The sequence below is a fragment of the Dermacentor andersoni genome, chromosome 11 (assembly GCF_023375885.2).
Source record: "Dermacentor andersoni chromosome 11, qqDerAnde1_hic_scaffold, whole genome shotgun sequence".
Classification (NCBI taxonomy): Eukaryota; Metazoa; Arthropoda; class Arachnida; order Ixodida; family Ixodidae; genus Dermacentor; species Dermacentor andersoni.
The window spans coordinates 72,052,354-72,065,445 of NC_092824.1; the positions used below are offsets into that span (position 1 = coordinate 72,052,354).

The window sequence follows — 13,092 nt, forward strand, 5'->3', positions numbered from 1 at the left end:
GTGACTTAAGTCACATGACTGGGTTTTTGGCGTTCGCGCAGGTTCGCGCGTAAAAGTTACCGAGCAGGCGGCAAGCTCAGGCATGTAAAGAAGCGCGCGTGCGAAGTGTGCGGAAAAAGTTATTTTGCCATCTTACTAAACTGTGGCAGTCGAGTTTGAATTCGCCATGAGTGCCGTGGCATCGTCGTTCTATGGTCCATCCACGCGGATTTCAGTGAGTGCTCGTATTTTTCTTTCTTTGATGCAGCGCCTTTTTTATGGCGTTTCTCATGGCCACCACGCTACCTCTTGCTTCATGTAACAGGCGAGGCTCACCCTCAAGCGTTTGCTGAAGGCGGTGGTAGAAGAGCCCGCGACGAGAGAAGGAGGAGAGCAGGTTCGTGGAGCGCTGTGGTGTCACTTCTTGCAATTGTGTCTGGCGTCGAAGCGCCTGCACGGCGCCTAAACTAAAACGATGTTCGCGTTGGAACGAAATGTACAGCGGCGTCAAAACTATTTCTTCATGTACGCTTGGCGAACAAATGACGCAAGTGTTCTCAAATTTACCGAAATATAGGTTTATTGCATTAACTTGTTCGAATATATTTGAAGTGATTATAATAAACCACTAAATATGTCATGCTCCAGGGATGCAGCTGTCCGGCTAAGCATCTAGCTTGTTCATTCTCGTTTTTCACAAATATCTGGAGTGTTGTGGTGTATTCTGTTACAGGTGCAGTATTCCTGCTGGCAGGTGCACAAATTGGTAGTAACTATAGCAGTACAGAGTGTCGCTTAAGGGAATACCACTCTCGCATCTATGACTGGGTTGCTAAGTCATGTGAAGGAGTACATTAAAGTCTAGCTGCTTAGTGCAGGCATATGACTTGAGGCTGCCGAGTCTCTCTTCTTTTTAATAGGGCAGCATCACTGCAGGTGTGAAATTCTGAATAGTTGTAGATTAAACAGGCACGTATTGTACTCAAATGTGGTATTTAAAGTGAACCAAAACTTCAGCTTGAAAAAGGCTAAGCCAGAAGAATCTTTTTTTCTTGTCTATGCAACATTCAATGCATCCAGCAGTGAACTAACAAGCATTGGGAACATTGCTGTGTTTGCTGCTTGGTTTGCAGCACACATATTTGTGAGTTGTTTCTAAATGGCTTTCCTGAAGCTCGGTGGCTGCCTTGTTTGTTTCGTACAGGACGGCAAGGACCGCTCTGCAAAGAAAAAGAAGCGACCTGCAGACGAAAATGAGGCCGTACAGGAACAAAAAGTTGAGAAGGTAGCTCTCGTTGGCGTTTTGAACATCTCTGTATTCATTGACATTTGCACTTGTAGTCCATGCACTGCAATACGCATAAGGCATAGTTTTGCACTTTTCAGTATTGTGTATTACAAGTAGTGAACATAATGTGATCTTCAATTGAAATCTTTATTCTGATTGGAGCGAAATGCAAAAACTCTCTTGTACCATGATTTAGGTGCATGTTAAAGGACCCCATTTGGCCAAACTTATTCCGTTACTGCTGTGCTGCCTTCATGGAGCACTCTACGCTTAGCAGTTGTAAAATATTGGTCAAGTTAGAGCTAGCACTCCTTCTGCCTTGTCAAAAGGGGATTTTTAATCTTGGTTATTTTGAAATCAGTAAGCTGTTATGTCAGTTGTGTGAGTCATCGGCACATGGATGTACATGTAACGCATGGTTGTCTAAAAGGCATAAACAGCCTGGAATGGGTGAAAGCTTGTTTATCGCATCGAGCACCGTCGGCGGTGGCAGAGGTCCCCGCGGAGGGAAAATGAGGTCAACCGCTGTGGAGTGCATTGCTCGGAACTCGCCTGGGGAAGGTGTCAGCGCTGTGTCGTAGGCGAGACAGGCCAGAGCGGAGCAGTTTTGATGTGTGTGTTGAAGACATTGCCTAATAGGACACAGCATAAGTACATGCACGATGGACAGCAAAATGTGCCACAAACAAGTTCGTATAAACCCTTTTCATGGAGCAGTTTGTTCTACACGAACATGACTGCACTTTGGGCACTGCACTGCACATTGCTGCCAAAGCGCACGAGTACGAAACCATTACTGCCTCTGCCCTGCTACTGTGTGATCAGCTGTGGGAAATGCAACTGAGCGTTTGATAGCACACTGTGCTCCATTCATGCTGCGAGATGTGGAATGGTAGAGGAAAGACATATGCAGTGATGTCTGCAAAAATAGTGACTGGCATATTAAGGATTGGAATGAATCTGCGCGACCAAGTCCACGGACAGCTGCTACATAAGGACGGCCTGTGTTGCCGGCCCTTAGCAATCCACGGTTTTTCTCGAGGATGGAAAAATTCACTCTTCCGCCAGCATTGTATTGTTAACATCCAAAGAAAGTGCTTCACCCCTGGAACGTCGCCAAGAGTGAGTGGCACTCGTTACATTGACAAAGGAAGTAGTGCCACTTCCTGGCATAATAGTTTCTCGCACTTTACACAGGTCCACCCCAGCTCGCGCGCAAACTTGTGCCCACTACATATCATATTGACCGCAAATAAAAACGGGGACAGCAGAGGAGAACACAAAAACGGCATGGGCAGTAACTTTCAACTGGTTTATTCATGGTAACCTGTGGCAATATATAGACAAATAGAACATGCACAGAATTCAGCAACAAGAACACTCATCCACTCATCAAGCTAGTGGGGCAACGAAGTATAAAAAAAATCTATCTCGGATTGAAACAACCTAATGGAAGTATCACTAACACACTCTTGGCCTTTCCTTTTTATGTGATATGCCTCCATCAGTTCTCATGCACTCTGGTCCTGCCTTCTCCCCTGTATCTTATGCCCACTATATCGCCAACATATCAAGAAGTAATGAATGGGCGCACACTTCAACTAATGCGCCAAAGCATGGGTGATGGCAACTACACATAAATGTCCGAAGCTGAACGTTTTCTGGGCGGTCCACAAGAGTAAGTGAATGGCTAGCAATAATACATCTTTGCCACGAGCTATTACAAAGTACAGAACATTTAGACTCCCAGCATTGTGCGCAGCAAGATCAAATCTATCGCAACTGAGCACATCTGCAAGCAATTAGGCAGAAAATAAACTATCAGGTAGTGACTGCACCATGGCATATTATGGAGTGAAAAACATGAGGAACCGCTGCTTCAAAATTCATAGGCTGACAGTTTGGCCAGCTTGAAATACAGCCCTGCTTTAGTACAAGCACAGTGTACGCTGCTCGTGCTGTTTGAACAGGGCGTAGAAGCACCTAAAGTGCTTACATATCTTCTGAGCCTGTGGCCAAAGCTTCACGTCGTCGAAGTCAGCCAAAACAGGTTTGCTGAGCCGCATCGGGGTGTCATGCACATTCATAGTAAGCACGGAGGCAACGGGGGCAGCTGAGGCAAGCATTTAATGCGTCACCACGTGATAAAACATGGCGGTGCCCACCGGATTTCAGTGAAGAGGGTCTATATGGCCTTATGCAGTTTTTGTTGTTTGCTTACCTGTATACTTGTTTTCTGCTTGTCGCCACGCTATTGCACCAAGCATCAACTGAGATTATTTTATGTACTCGAAAGCTGGTGGACACATGACACATTGCACACATGAGCACCTATTCGATCGCGACTCCAAACAATAGCTGCCAGCTTCCCTCCTAGACGGCACCGCATGTTAGTGCCGGAAAACATTGTTTATCACAAATGCATGACAAACGGCACTTGAGCCAGAAAACATACTGCCAGAACATAGGCTGCCCTTAGTCGGTATGTCACAGTTTCGCAACAACTGGCGTTAAAGGGTTAACAGTGGACCATACTATACATTTCACTCTTTCTGTGGTAATCATGACCTTTCGTTAAGATTTCTTCTTTCCACAAAATTTTAGGAGGAAGAAGAGTCTTACCGATCGATGATTCAGAAGAACATTGCGGAAAAGATGGCTTTCCTGGAATCTCTTGGCGTTGATGAGGTATGTTCACACACAACTCTTGGCCTTTGTATTTCATGTGCCCTCTTGGAAGACATTGTGAAGTCTTACAGGAGACGTGTATGGCCTTGTTTACCTCTGGGCTTCCTAGTGCAGCATTATTTTTGAGTGCGTTGCAGATCATAACAAGCAGCAGCAAGCATCAGCAGGGGTGAAATGCAAAAGTACTTGGGTACTTCGATTTATGTGTTTGCTAAAGAACCCCTGGTGGCAAAAATTAATCTGAAGTGCCTTACTACGGTGTGCCTCATAATCATATTGTGGTTTTGGCACCTAACACCCCAGAATTTAATTTTTAATATTTTGATGATGTAGTGGGGGTGAAAACATCTTTATGGGAGATTACTTCAAGCTCATGAAGGGATGGAGGCAAAGTATTGGACGTTACTCTTCAGGGAGTCTAAATTGGCTCCATGCCTGTAGGAAAGGAGCGTGCGACATGGTGGACCATTTAGCCATTTTTGTGGGCCCTTTGATGTGGCATAATGTGCTGGCTTTGTAGGGTTAACCCTTTAACCCCGAAGTTAATCCCAGAAAAATGTACCAAATTTCCAAAATCTTTTTTATGTAATCATTTTATTGATGCCATTCTGATTGCGAAAATATACAGTCGCACCCGGATATATAGAACCCATATATAACAAATTATTGTGTAGAACGAACAGTTGCAAAATCCCTTGGGAAATTTTCATATATTTTTATTTTGTATATCGAATTACCTATACTATATCACACTTATTTGTGATTCCCTTCAGATTCAATATATCTGGGTTCGACTGTATACTAAGAGAGTACCAGCATTTTCGCACCAGCAGAGAAATACCAGCGTTCTCAAAGTTGCTGGTATTCTCTTAGTATAAACATGTATCAACTAGCCCAACAAGCCACCCTTATATTACTTGGTACTTGCTTACTTTTTTTTTTCTGGACTTCTACTGCCCTCTAGTGTTGGAAATTGAAACCGCAGCCAATTATTGATCGCAAGTTGTCTTTGGCAGTGGAGCAGCCCAACATCTGGTTGAACGAGCATGACCTGTCATTCGCGAAATTGGTACAGCCTCCCATGATGAGTACAGCTCATGATTGCCGGTTAAAGGGTTAATGATGAAAGCCAAGGAAAGTTAGACGAGGAGAAAAATAAAGATTTGCTTTCTTGTTTTTCATTTTAACGAGCTCTTCAAATCCCATAACTTGCTTGAAGAGCATTTCTTATCTCGACACTGATGTTGCTACTGTAGCGTAACTTGTGGTATATTAACGCGGTCTGCTGTACCTTTTTCTTTCTTTCATTCATTCATTCTTTTTTTTTTTTCCAGTTGAAGGTTCCAGTAGTGCCTCCTCGAGTACACACGCCTGCCAAGTCGTCACCTTCAACGTAGGCATTCTTCCTGCATGGCTTGTATTGAAATTTTGTTTTGCAGCAGTGCTCAGCTACGTGATTATAGGAGTCTGTTTGTGGGGTCTGCATGATGCATGTAATTTTGACCTTGCTGGTTTCATGTCCGACTACAATGCCAGGGTTCATTGCACTCCCTGAAAACGTGTGACAATGGCATTTTCCGAGGCTTTGAAAGTGCACAAGTGTCACGGAGTTCCTAAAATAAAAGAAAAACTGCGGATCCAACACATATCAGGAAATTGGTGAAAAGCGAAGCTTTCTCTGGCGTTTACCAATACGTTTTTACTTCTGCTTCATTTCTACGTAGCTCAATGCTTTCTCACTCTATGCAGCCACCAGTCTCACCTTGCTTACTTAACTTCTTTCTCCACACTTGACTGCTTTTGACGCTGACTTCACGTCCGTCTCTGTAGTCGGTATTTTCTGTTTTATGCTTGCCTCTTGTCCTGATTGTCTATTCGGGCACCTATCGAGCGGCACACACCCATGATGGGAGATTCGCCAAGACTGTTCACATACCCACTTGTGCATACCTGGTGGCTCTAGTTATTGTGCATTATTGGCAAGACAGCTGCAGGCAGTGCTCGTAGAGCAGGGGAAAGAGCCAAAGAAAGCTTCGCCTTAATACCCTTGGAATCGCGCTTTCGGCTAAGCTCAGTAGCCTTTGTTTATGCAAGCCAAGAGTTGAGCCAATTCAATCCGAGAAGCATCTTTGTGGTAGGGAGTCGCCTTGTTTGTTTCTGCAGACAGATATCCTTCATGCAAAAGGGTTTGCACAGGCTAACTATCCCTTTAGTTAACTAATATTTACCATTTAAGTTTGTTAAAATTAACAGCGAGCCTTTTGCAATTTCAGAAACCAGTCGGTGCTTATGGCATGTTTACTTTGTAGGTATCTAAGACTAACACCAGTTTTGGGCTCTCCGGAGACGTATACTCAAACCTCCATTTGTCGAAACCTGATTTAAAAAAAAAATTAATCAACATTTATTTCAGTGTCATACTTTAAATTTTCTTAATCATCTCATGGGAAAATGTCTACGCATTTGAAAGCATCATTGGAATTTATGTTGTGGAAGCAGCCAAATTCGAAAGCAAATGAAAAAAATAAAATGTCTCACCAACAAGATAGTTTCTAGAAGAGCTAAGGTTGGGGGCTAGTTGGTTGTGGTGTATATTGTGGAATAAGACCCTTGGGATCACAAAGGAGAAAAAAATGAAGATGACACTGGACAAACGTGGCACTGGATCGCACTTATCCAGTGTAGCCTTCGTTCTGTCTTTGTGTCTGAGTGCCTTATTTCACAGTAGCGCGCTGCCATCATTCAAGATTGTTTTCTGCTGCTTACATCTCGCAGCAATCGCAGGAAGAAACCAAGGCGGGATGTCGAGCACGTGGCGGCCAGGAAAAGTCTGCGACTGCAGAACAAGCCAGCTCTACCTGAGAATCAAGTCTCTTTCTACCAAGTAAGGGATGCTGAGTCATCGATCATTGTCGTACAGAAGTGGGAAGGACAGGAGAAGCAAGAGTCCATTTTACAATGTTTGCACTTCCGCTCGTCGGGCAGTGACAGTAGGGAGGAAGGAGCTGCCAGCGTAGACGGAGTAGACAGTAATTGCAGCACCTTCTAAAGCAAGTTGACATCTGTTATGACAGTAATGCCTGAATCGAGATTTCTAACATCTTTCTATTTAAAACGGCATGCTGCATCAAGTTTGTTCACTGTCTTCAAACTACAATGTGCACGAAAACGACACACCTGGGTCATAATTCTTTTTTTTTTCTTTCACGTGGGTTGCCACACAGAATAATGTGGAATTGAAATTAAATATAAACAATCGCGGAGGAAGACAGCGGTGTGGATTAACCCTATGAAGGTCGATTTTTTTCGCCATATGCAATCGCCCAGGGTCGATTTTTTTTTTTATCGCAGATTCTAATTCTTCTGAGGCTACCGTATTTACTCGACTCTAACGCACACCTGTTTTCTGTGACCGAAACATAAAAAAAAATGAAAACCTCGACTGTAACACGCACCCGTTTTCCACGACCCCAAAAAAAAAAAAAAAAAAAAAAGAGGACAATACCGCGCACCTGGTGCTTTCATATAGAAATACTATTTTCTCCCATTTGCAAAAAACAGCTTTATTTCCAATACACTAAAGTTGCGATGAATAAAAACACAAATGGAAGCAGCGTACCTTGCCACCAAGATTTTCACTGCACCGGTACGAGTCGCGTGAGGCAAAAAGATATCACTCGTCGTCGCTATCAGACAACTCCTTCTAGCTATCAACAGATCAAAGCACCTCGTCCTCAGTGCAGTCCATGGCATTCGAAATCCCGCACTTTTTAAAAGCCTTGTTGACCATGGCAGATGGGATCGTGCACCATGCATCTTTCACCCATCCAGCAAAGTCCTGCAGCGAGGCGCGCTTCATTTTATTGGCGGGCTTGAATTTGTGGCAGCCACTGACAAGCTATTTGGCGTAGAGTGCCCGAATTCTATCTCACTGGCTTGCTCAAACTAACATTGAGCAGCTGGAGCTGCGATGTCATGCCGCCGGGTATCAAGACAAGGTCGGTGTTGCATGCAGCCAGCTTGTCCTTGATGCGCTGGTCAAGGTGACACCTGAACGCATTGAGCACAAGCATCCCACGCAGACCCAAACTGCCGCCGGGTCTCTTCCGACAAACCTTATCAATCCAGTGAGTGACCAAGTCCATAGTCATCCAACCTTTTTCATTTCCGTGCACAATCATGCCAATCGGAAACACGATTCCTTTTGCGAGCGTCTTCCGCCTGAAGATAGGATACAGGGGCAGCTTGTGCCCATCCGCAGTGCAAACAAAGCATTGCGGTGACTCTTAGTTTTTTCGTGGCCGGAAGACAAAACGCGCACTTGCTTCACCCCCTTCTTTTCAACGGTTGGGGTGGCAGGCATGTCAAATTAGAGCGGCGTCTGATTGGCACTTCCAATCTGTCTGAAGTGGAAGCCATTTCTATGGCGCAACTTCAAAACTTACCGCTGAAAACTGTGCAATTTCTCTTCATATTCTTCGGGCAATTTTTGGCATATCCCTGTCCGCCTTCGAAGAGAAAAGCCTTTTCTTTTCATAAAATTTGATAGCCAGCACCTGCTCGCTTTGAAGTCACTCCGCATTAGCCCTTTCTGTAGGGCTAACTGCATCGCCCGTACTTTGAGCAGATCGGTCGTTACAGGCCGCTATGCTGCTCGCTGCTCTTGCACGTATTCCGCAAGCAGCTCTTCTATTTCGGCGAAACGGCCCTGCTTCGATCCACTTAAACCCTTCCTTGTTGCTTTGCTGGCGAAAATATTCTCCTTCTGTTTGCGCCAGTCCCGCACGCAAGTTTTGAGAACTCCAAACGCCCGTGATGCGGCTCGATTTCCATCCGTCTCTGCACACATGTTAACTTTCCTTTTAGATGTGGCATCATGGTGGACTCGGCATGTCTTTGCAGTCGGCGCTTCCATGCTGATTGAATAAACGCAGAAAACGGGAAGACAGGCAGTAGACTAGGTTACACCAGCACCTGGTTACACGTACAACATGTAGGTATGCACATGGAGGAAGCTACAGCAGCTAGGCTAGAAGCGCGTACGAGGCAGCCATTTTTCGAATGCCGATGGCAATATGGTAACGTGGATTTAGGTTCGTACTCGATTCTAACCCGCATGCAATTTTTGGACCCGTTTTATCGAAAAAAAAGGCGAGCATTAGATTCGAGTAAATACGATATTTTGAAAAAGAATTACTGTAATTTTTCTAGGGTGACCGTAAAGTGAGAAAAAAATATTTTGCGTTGGTATATATGTACTGTTTATTCATGAATAACAACAATAAAAAAAGGAAATAAACTTATAAGAATTAAAGATTTGATGCATTGTTATACACATAAGGCTTAGAAAATGCACACACAAGAATATTTCACAAGTGTCAAATGCTCCTGCATTTGCACTAATATTTACGTCCATAGCGTAATCGAACTGCGTACAGGTGAGCGCACTCAAGAAAAACTGTGGTTGTGTGCCCATCGAAAAAGCAAAACGTGCGGCAAACTTCCGCTAATGTTCATCTTATCGCCAACCAGAGGCAATTAGTTTTCGTGAGTCTTCAAAAAGAAGAAAAGGAAACGCATGCGCGCCGCCATCCTTCCTATGTGCACACCTGTGAGCACTAAACGAGCGAGAAACAGGCGGTCGCCCTTTGAGCGATTAGTAACGAGATAGCCATCAGTTTTACCAGCGCAAGAAGCTAAAACAGCCCTCAGAACAAAAACAAAAACTGCCGCCTGCGCGCGCGCACCAGTGCGCGAGTTGTAGTATATAGATGCGCCGGAGCAGACTAGCTCTAAAACAAACCGTGCAACGAAAACCGAGAAAGGGAGGCGCGAGAAAAAAATTCCCTGTATTCCCACATAGTGGCAGCACATGCCAGAATAGAAAAAGTTAGGATATTGGCATGCATTTTAAACGTACAGATGGCGCCGTAAATATATGGAATTGGCCATTTTGGGCTTGTTCGCGGTGCTGTATATTTACGTCATTGACCTTGAAAGGGTTAAAGAGCAAACGGGGGTAGCCAATGTTTTAGAGGAAGTAGAACTGGGCCGGCCACGTAATGTGTAGGGCAGATAACCGATGGTCTATAAGAGTTTGAAGAATGGGCGCCAAAGGAAGGGAAGTGCAGTTGAGGCCAGCAGAGAACTAGGTGGTAAGATGAAATTGGGAAATTTACAGGCCTAGAATAGTCCATGATGTTTCAGGGCACGAACATATACACCTTACTGCAGTTTATTCCTAGAATGGTGTCAGCTGGGTCCAAACAGTAGTAATAGTAAAATGACTGCAGAGGCTTCTGTCTTGCAGTGGACATAAAATAGGCTGTTGATGATGATTATGCAGCATGGAGGCCCATTTCATGCAGATACTGTGACAGCAACGTGTGAAATTCGTTGTCCATGAGCCAATGTTCTTAGTCAAGTTGGTCACTTCTTAACGCCTCTGAGTGCACTTTGACAAACAGTCTTCCTTGTCAAGAGTAGATGACAGGCGTCCACTAGAGACACAGGAGTGGAACGTCTGTTGTTGTGTACTTGGTTGTCTCTTGTTAAATCTCTTTGGTCGCTGTTGCTGTAAATTTCATGCTGTCACAGACGAAGTCATCGAAAGAATGAGCAACAGAAAGTCCTGAGATTAACTTGCACAAAAGAGTATGTAATCACACATTTCTGTGCTTGGACTTTGCAAGAGCAGTGCTCTTGAACAGCAAAGTGAATTGTCCACCTGCATTGCAAACTTATGTGACATCCTGCATTATTGCAATGATTTCTTTGCAGTGTATTGCAATTGTGTTACATGAAGTCAGATCATGTAGTGTCCTTCGTAAACAGCCAACTCCTCAACAGCAGCTAGCATATGTGTGCATTTTGCATGTGTACTATGAGAGCACCATTTCATGTTGCTACAAAATCTGGCCACTTAAAGATGATGCAGGCTCTTATGCAAGTGTACGGGCCAAAATTACGCCAATGTCACACGCATAGCATATGATGGCAGTGATAGTATGCACATTAGTTGGCTATAAGTCGATGCGTTTAATTCTGCTAGCACTGTACACTGCATAAAGGTTACTCGCAAGGTATTTGGCATCAAATTAAGTGTGTGATGTCCCCGATTGATGTGGGAAAGCACAAATTTGGACTCTAGAACCTGTAATGCTTTTTTAACCCTGCAGGAGCCAGTCAAAGAGCGCATAAGAGAAGGACCACTTGATTTCACGGAGGTGGTTGGGAGCGGTGTTGATGAAGGTGGTAGGTCTTGCCTCTGTGAGCTCATGGTAAAGGAAGAGCTCAGCCAAGTTGCCTTGGAGCCTCTGTCAAGAGATGCCGAAACGTCAGTGCTTCTTATTTTTTTTTTTCCTCCTGATTTTTGACACACATATTGCCATTGACTTAAAGGGGACTAAGATGTCTTTTTCCTCTCTATCATTTGTGTTAAGTGAAGGTCATGGACTTCGAAACCACAGAAACATTAATGACCAGCCTCAGAGCACCCTGAACAATCAACTACAATAGATTTTCAGCAAACCAGTTCCGGTTTCGCTTCCCATTTGTATCCTCCCAGATACGAATTGAATATTGCCGGAAGTGAATTGAATATTGAATACTTTTCGAATAGTTTTTCAAATGATGAACAGCCGTTACCAGAATAAATATACAATGATGTTCGCATCTCAGTATTCTTATTGTTAGCAAGTTTCTGTCATTACGTAGTATGTTATAAAGTGTTGTTTATTAAAGGGACACGAAAGGCAAATGCTAGGTGGACGGGGGCAGTTGAAATATCATCCCAGAAACCTCGTAGCGCTTGTGTCGTGCCAAGAGAAGACTTATTTCACGAGAAAATTGGGTCCGCATACCGTAACACAATTCGAATAGCCCATCTTTGAACGGGAGTGGTGATGTTGTGTGTGCCGGCCATCACCACCCTTTACTGCAGTCGGTGAGTAAAAGAGTGCCCCACAGAAAGCGGTACAGTTTTCTGTGCAAAACGCAAAAGTGCAGCCATGGAGAAGCCGAGCTAAGACAGATTGTTGTGTTCGCCACTGCAGCTGCTCTTGGTCAAGTAACGTAGATCATTCGGGAATTACATGTGGTAGAGTACTAGTGACAGAATTATGAGGAGTGCCTTCGTCATCAGGCTAGTACTTGAATGTTCCGGAGGAGTCTCTAATCGTGTTTTGCATATACCTCAATTTCTTGAGCACTATCTCTAGTGTTTTTGCCTTTAGTGTCTCTTTAAAAGCACAAATATAGTATTAGAAGCAAACAAGTCATTTCTGTGGCGTGCACAGGGCTCTTCAGACAGCATGAGTGATCGCTGTACGGTAGGGTTGTGCGAATATTGGATTTTAAGTTCGAAGCGAATAGTAATTTTGGTCGAATATATTCTAATCGAATGGTTGCCATTTAAAAACCTTGGCTGCAAAGTGGCATGCATTTATTAAGTGGACTAATTTGTGAGAATGAATGAGGCCACAATTAATTCAAATATGACTTACTTATTTGAATGTTTATGTATAATGGTTGAGTATGACTTATTTATTGAAACAACGGGCTTCGTTCTTCGAGGGAAGTTTGAGAATTACTTCCAAACTGGATTTCTTATGTTGTACGAGTCCTTCTTACTGATCAACCGAGCTTTCACTATTTTGACAATGATGATGTCATTCAGTCACCGCATTTTTTTGGAATAATATAGCTTAAATATTTTGAAACGGTGTTGATGAGTTTTCTCGTCTATAAAACTTTCTAGGATACAGTCGAACCCGACTATATCGAACCCGTTTACATCGAATTATTCTATATATCAAACAATTTCTGGTCACGGTATAGTTACAATGAGTATATATAGCAAAAATTACGCTTACATCGAACAAATATTGCAGTGACTCTCGATATATCGAACGTCAAGCGACGGAAAAGTGCCCCCAGAAGTTGGCTTTCCCTGGTGGTAGCGGGGAAACCCGGCGGCGCGGCTCCATCCAACCGCTCTCCCTACCGTGACCGCGCTGCCTCGGGCTGTTCGGGCGAGCCGTCGACACTCCCCCTGTCGCGCATAGTGAAGTCTATTATCCTCCCTCTTTCTATATCATCTTTCACTTCCCGCTCCCTCTCCCCTGACGACGCTTCGC

The 13,092-nt window shown here is 44.0% G+C and overlaps 1 protein-coding gene across 2 annotated transcripts in view; it reads left to right on the top strand.

Moving 5' to 3' along the window:
• The first annotated feature begins 37 nt into the window (after nucleotides 1–37).
• Nucleotides 38–13,092, top strand: part of LOC126518043 (WD repeat-containing protein 76-like) — a 35,383-nt gene continuing 22,328 nt past the window's right edge. The window contains exons 1-7 of one of the 2 annotated variants that reach the window (XM_050167899.3): nucleotides 38–214; nucleotides 305–376; nucleotides 1,184–1,264; nucleotides 3,872–3,955; nucleotides 5,290–5,348; nucleotides 6,740–6,839; nucleotides 11,134–11,291. In XM_050167899.3, the coding sequence (XP_050023856.2) occupies nucleotides 167–214; nucleotides 305–376; nucleotides 1,184–1,264; nucleotides 3,872–3,955; nucleotides 5,290–5,348; nucleotides 6,740–6,839; nucleotides 11,134–11,291 (602 nt within the window). In that variant the 5' untranslated portion in view covers nucleotides 38–166. Of the gene's footprint in view, nucleotides 215–304; nucleotides 377–1,183; nucleotides 1,265–3,871; nucleotides 3,956–5,289; nucleotides 5,349–6,730; nucleotides 6,840–11,133; nucleotides 11,292–13,092 lie in introns of both variants that reach the window. The other variant, XM_050167898.3, reaches the window with a different exon arrangement.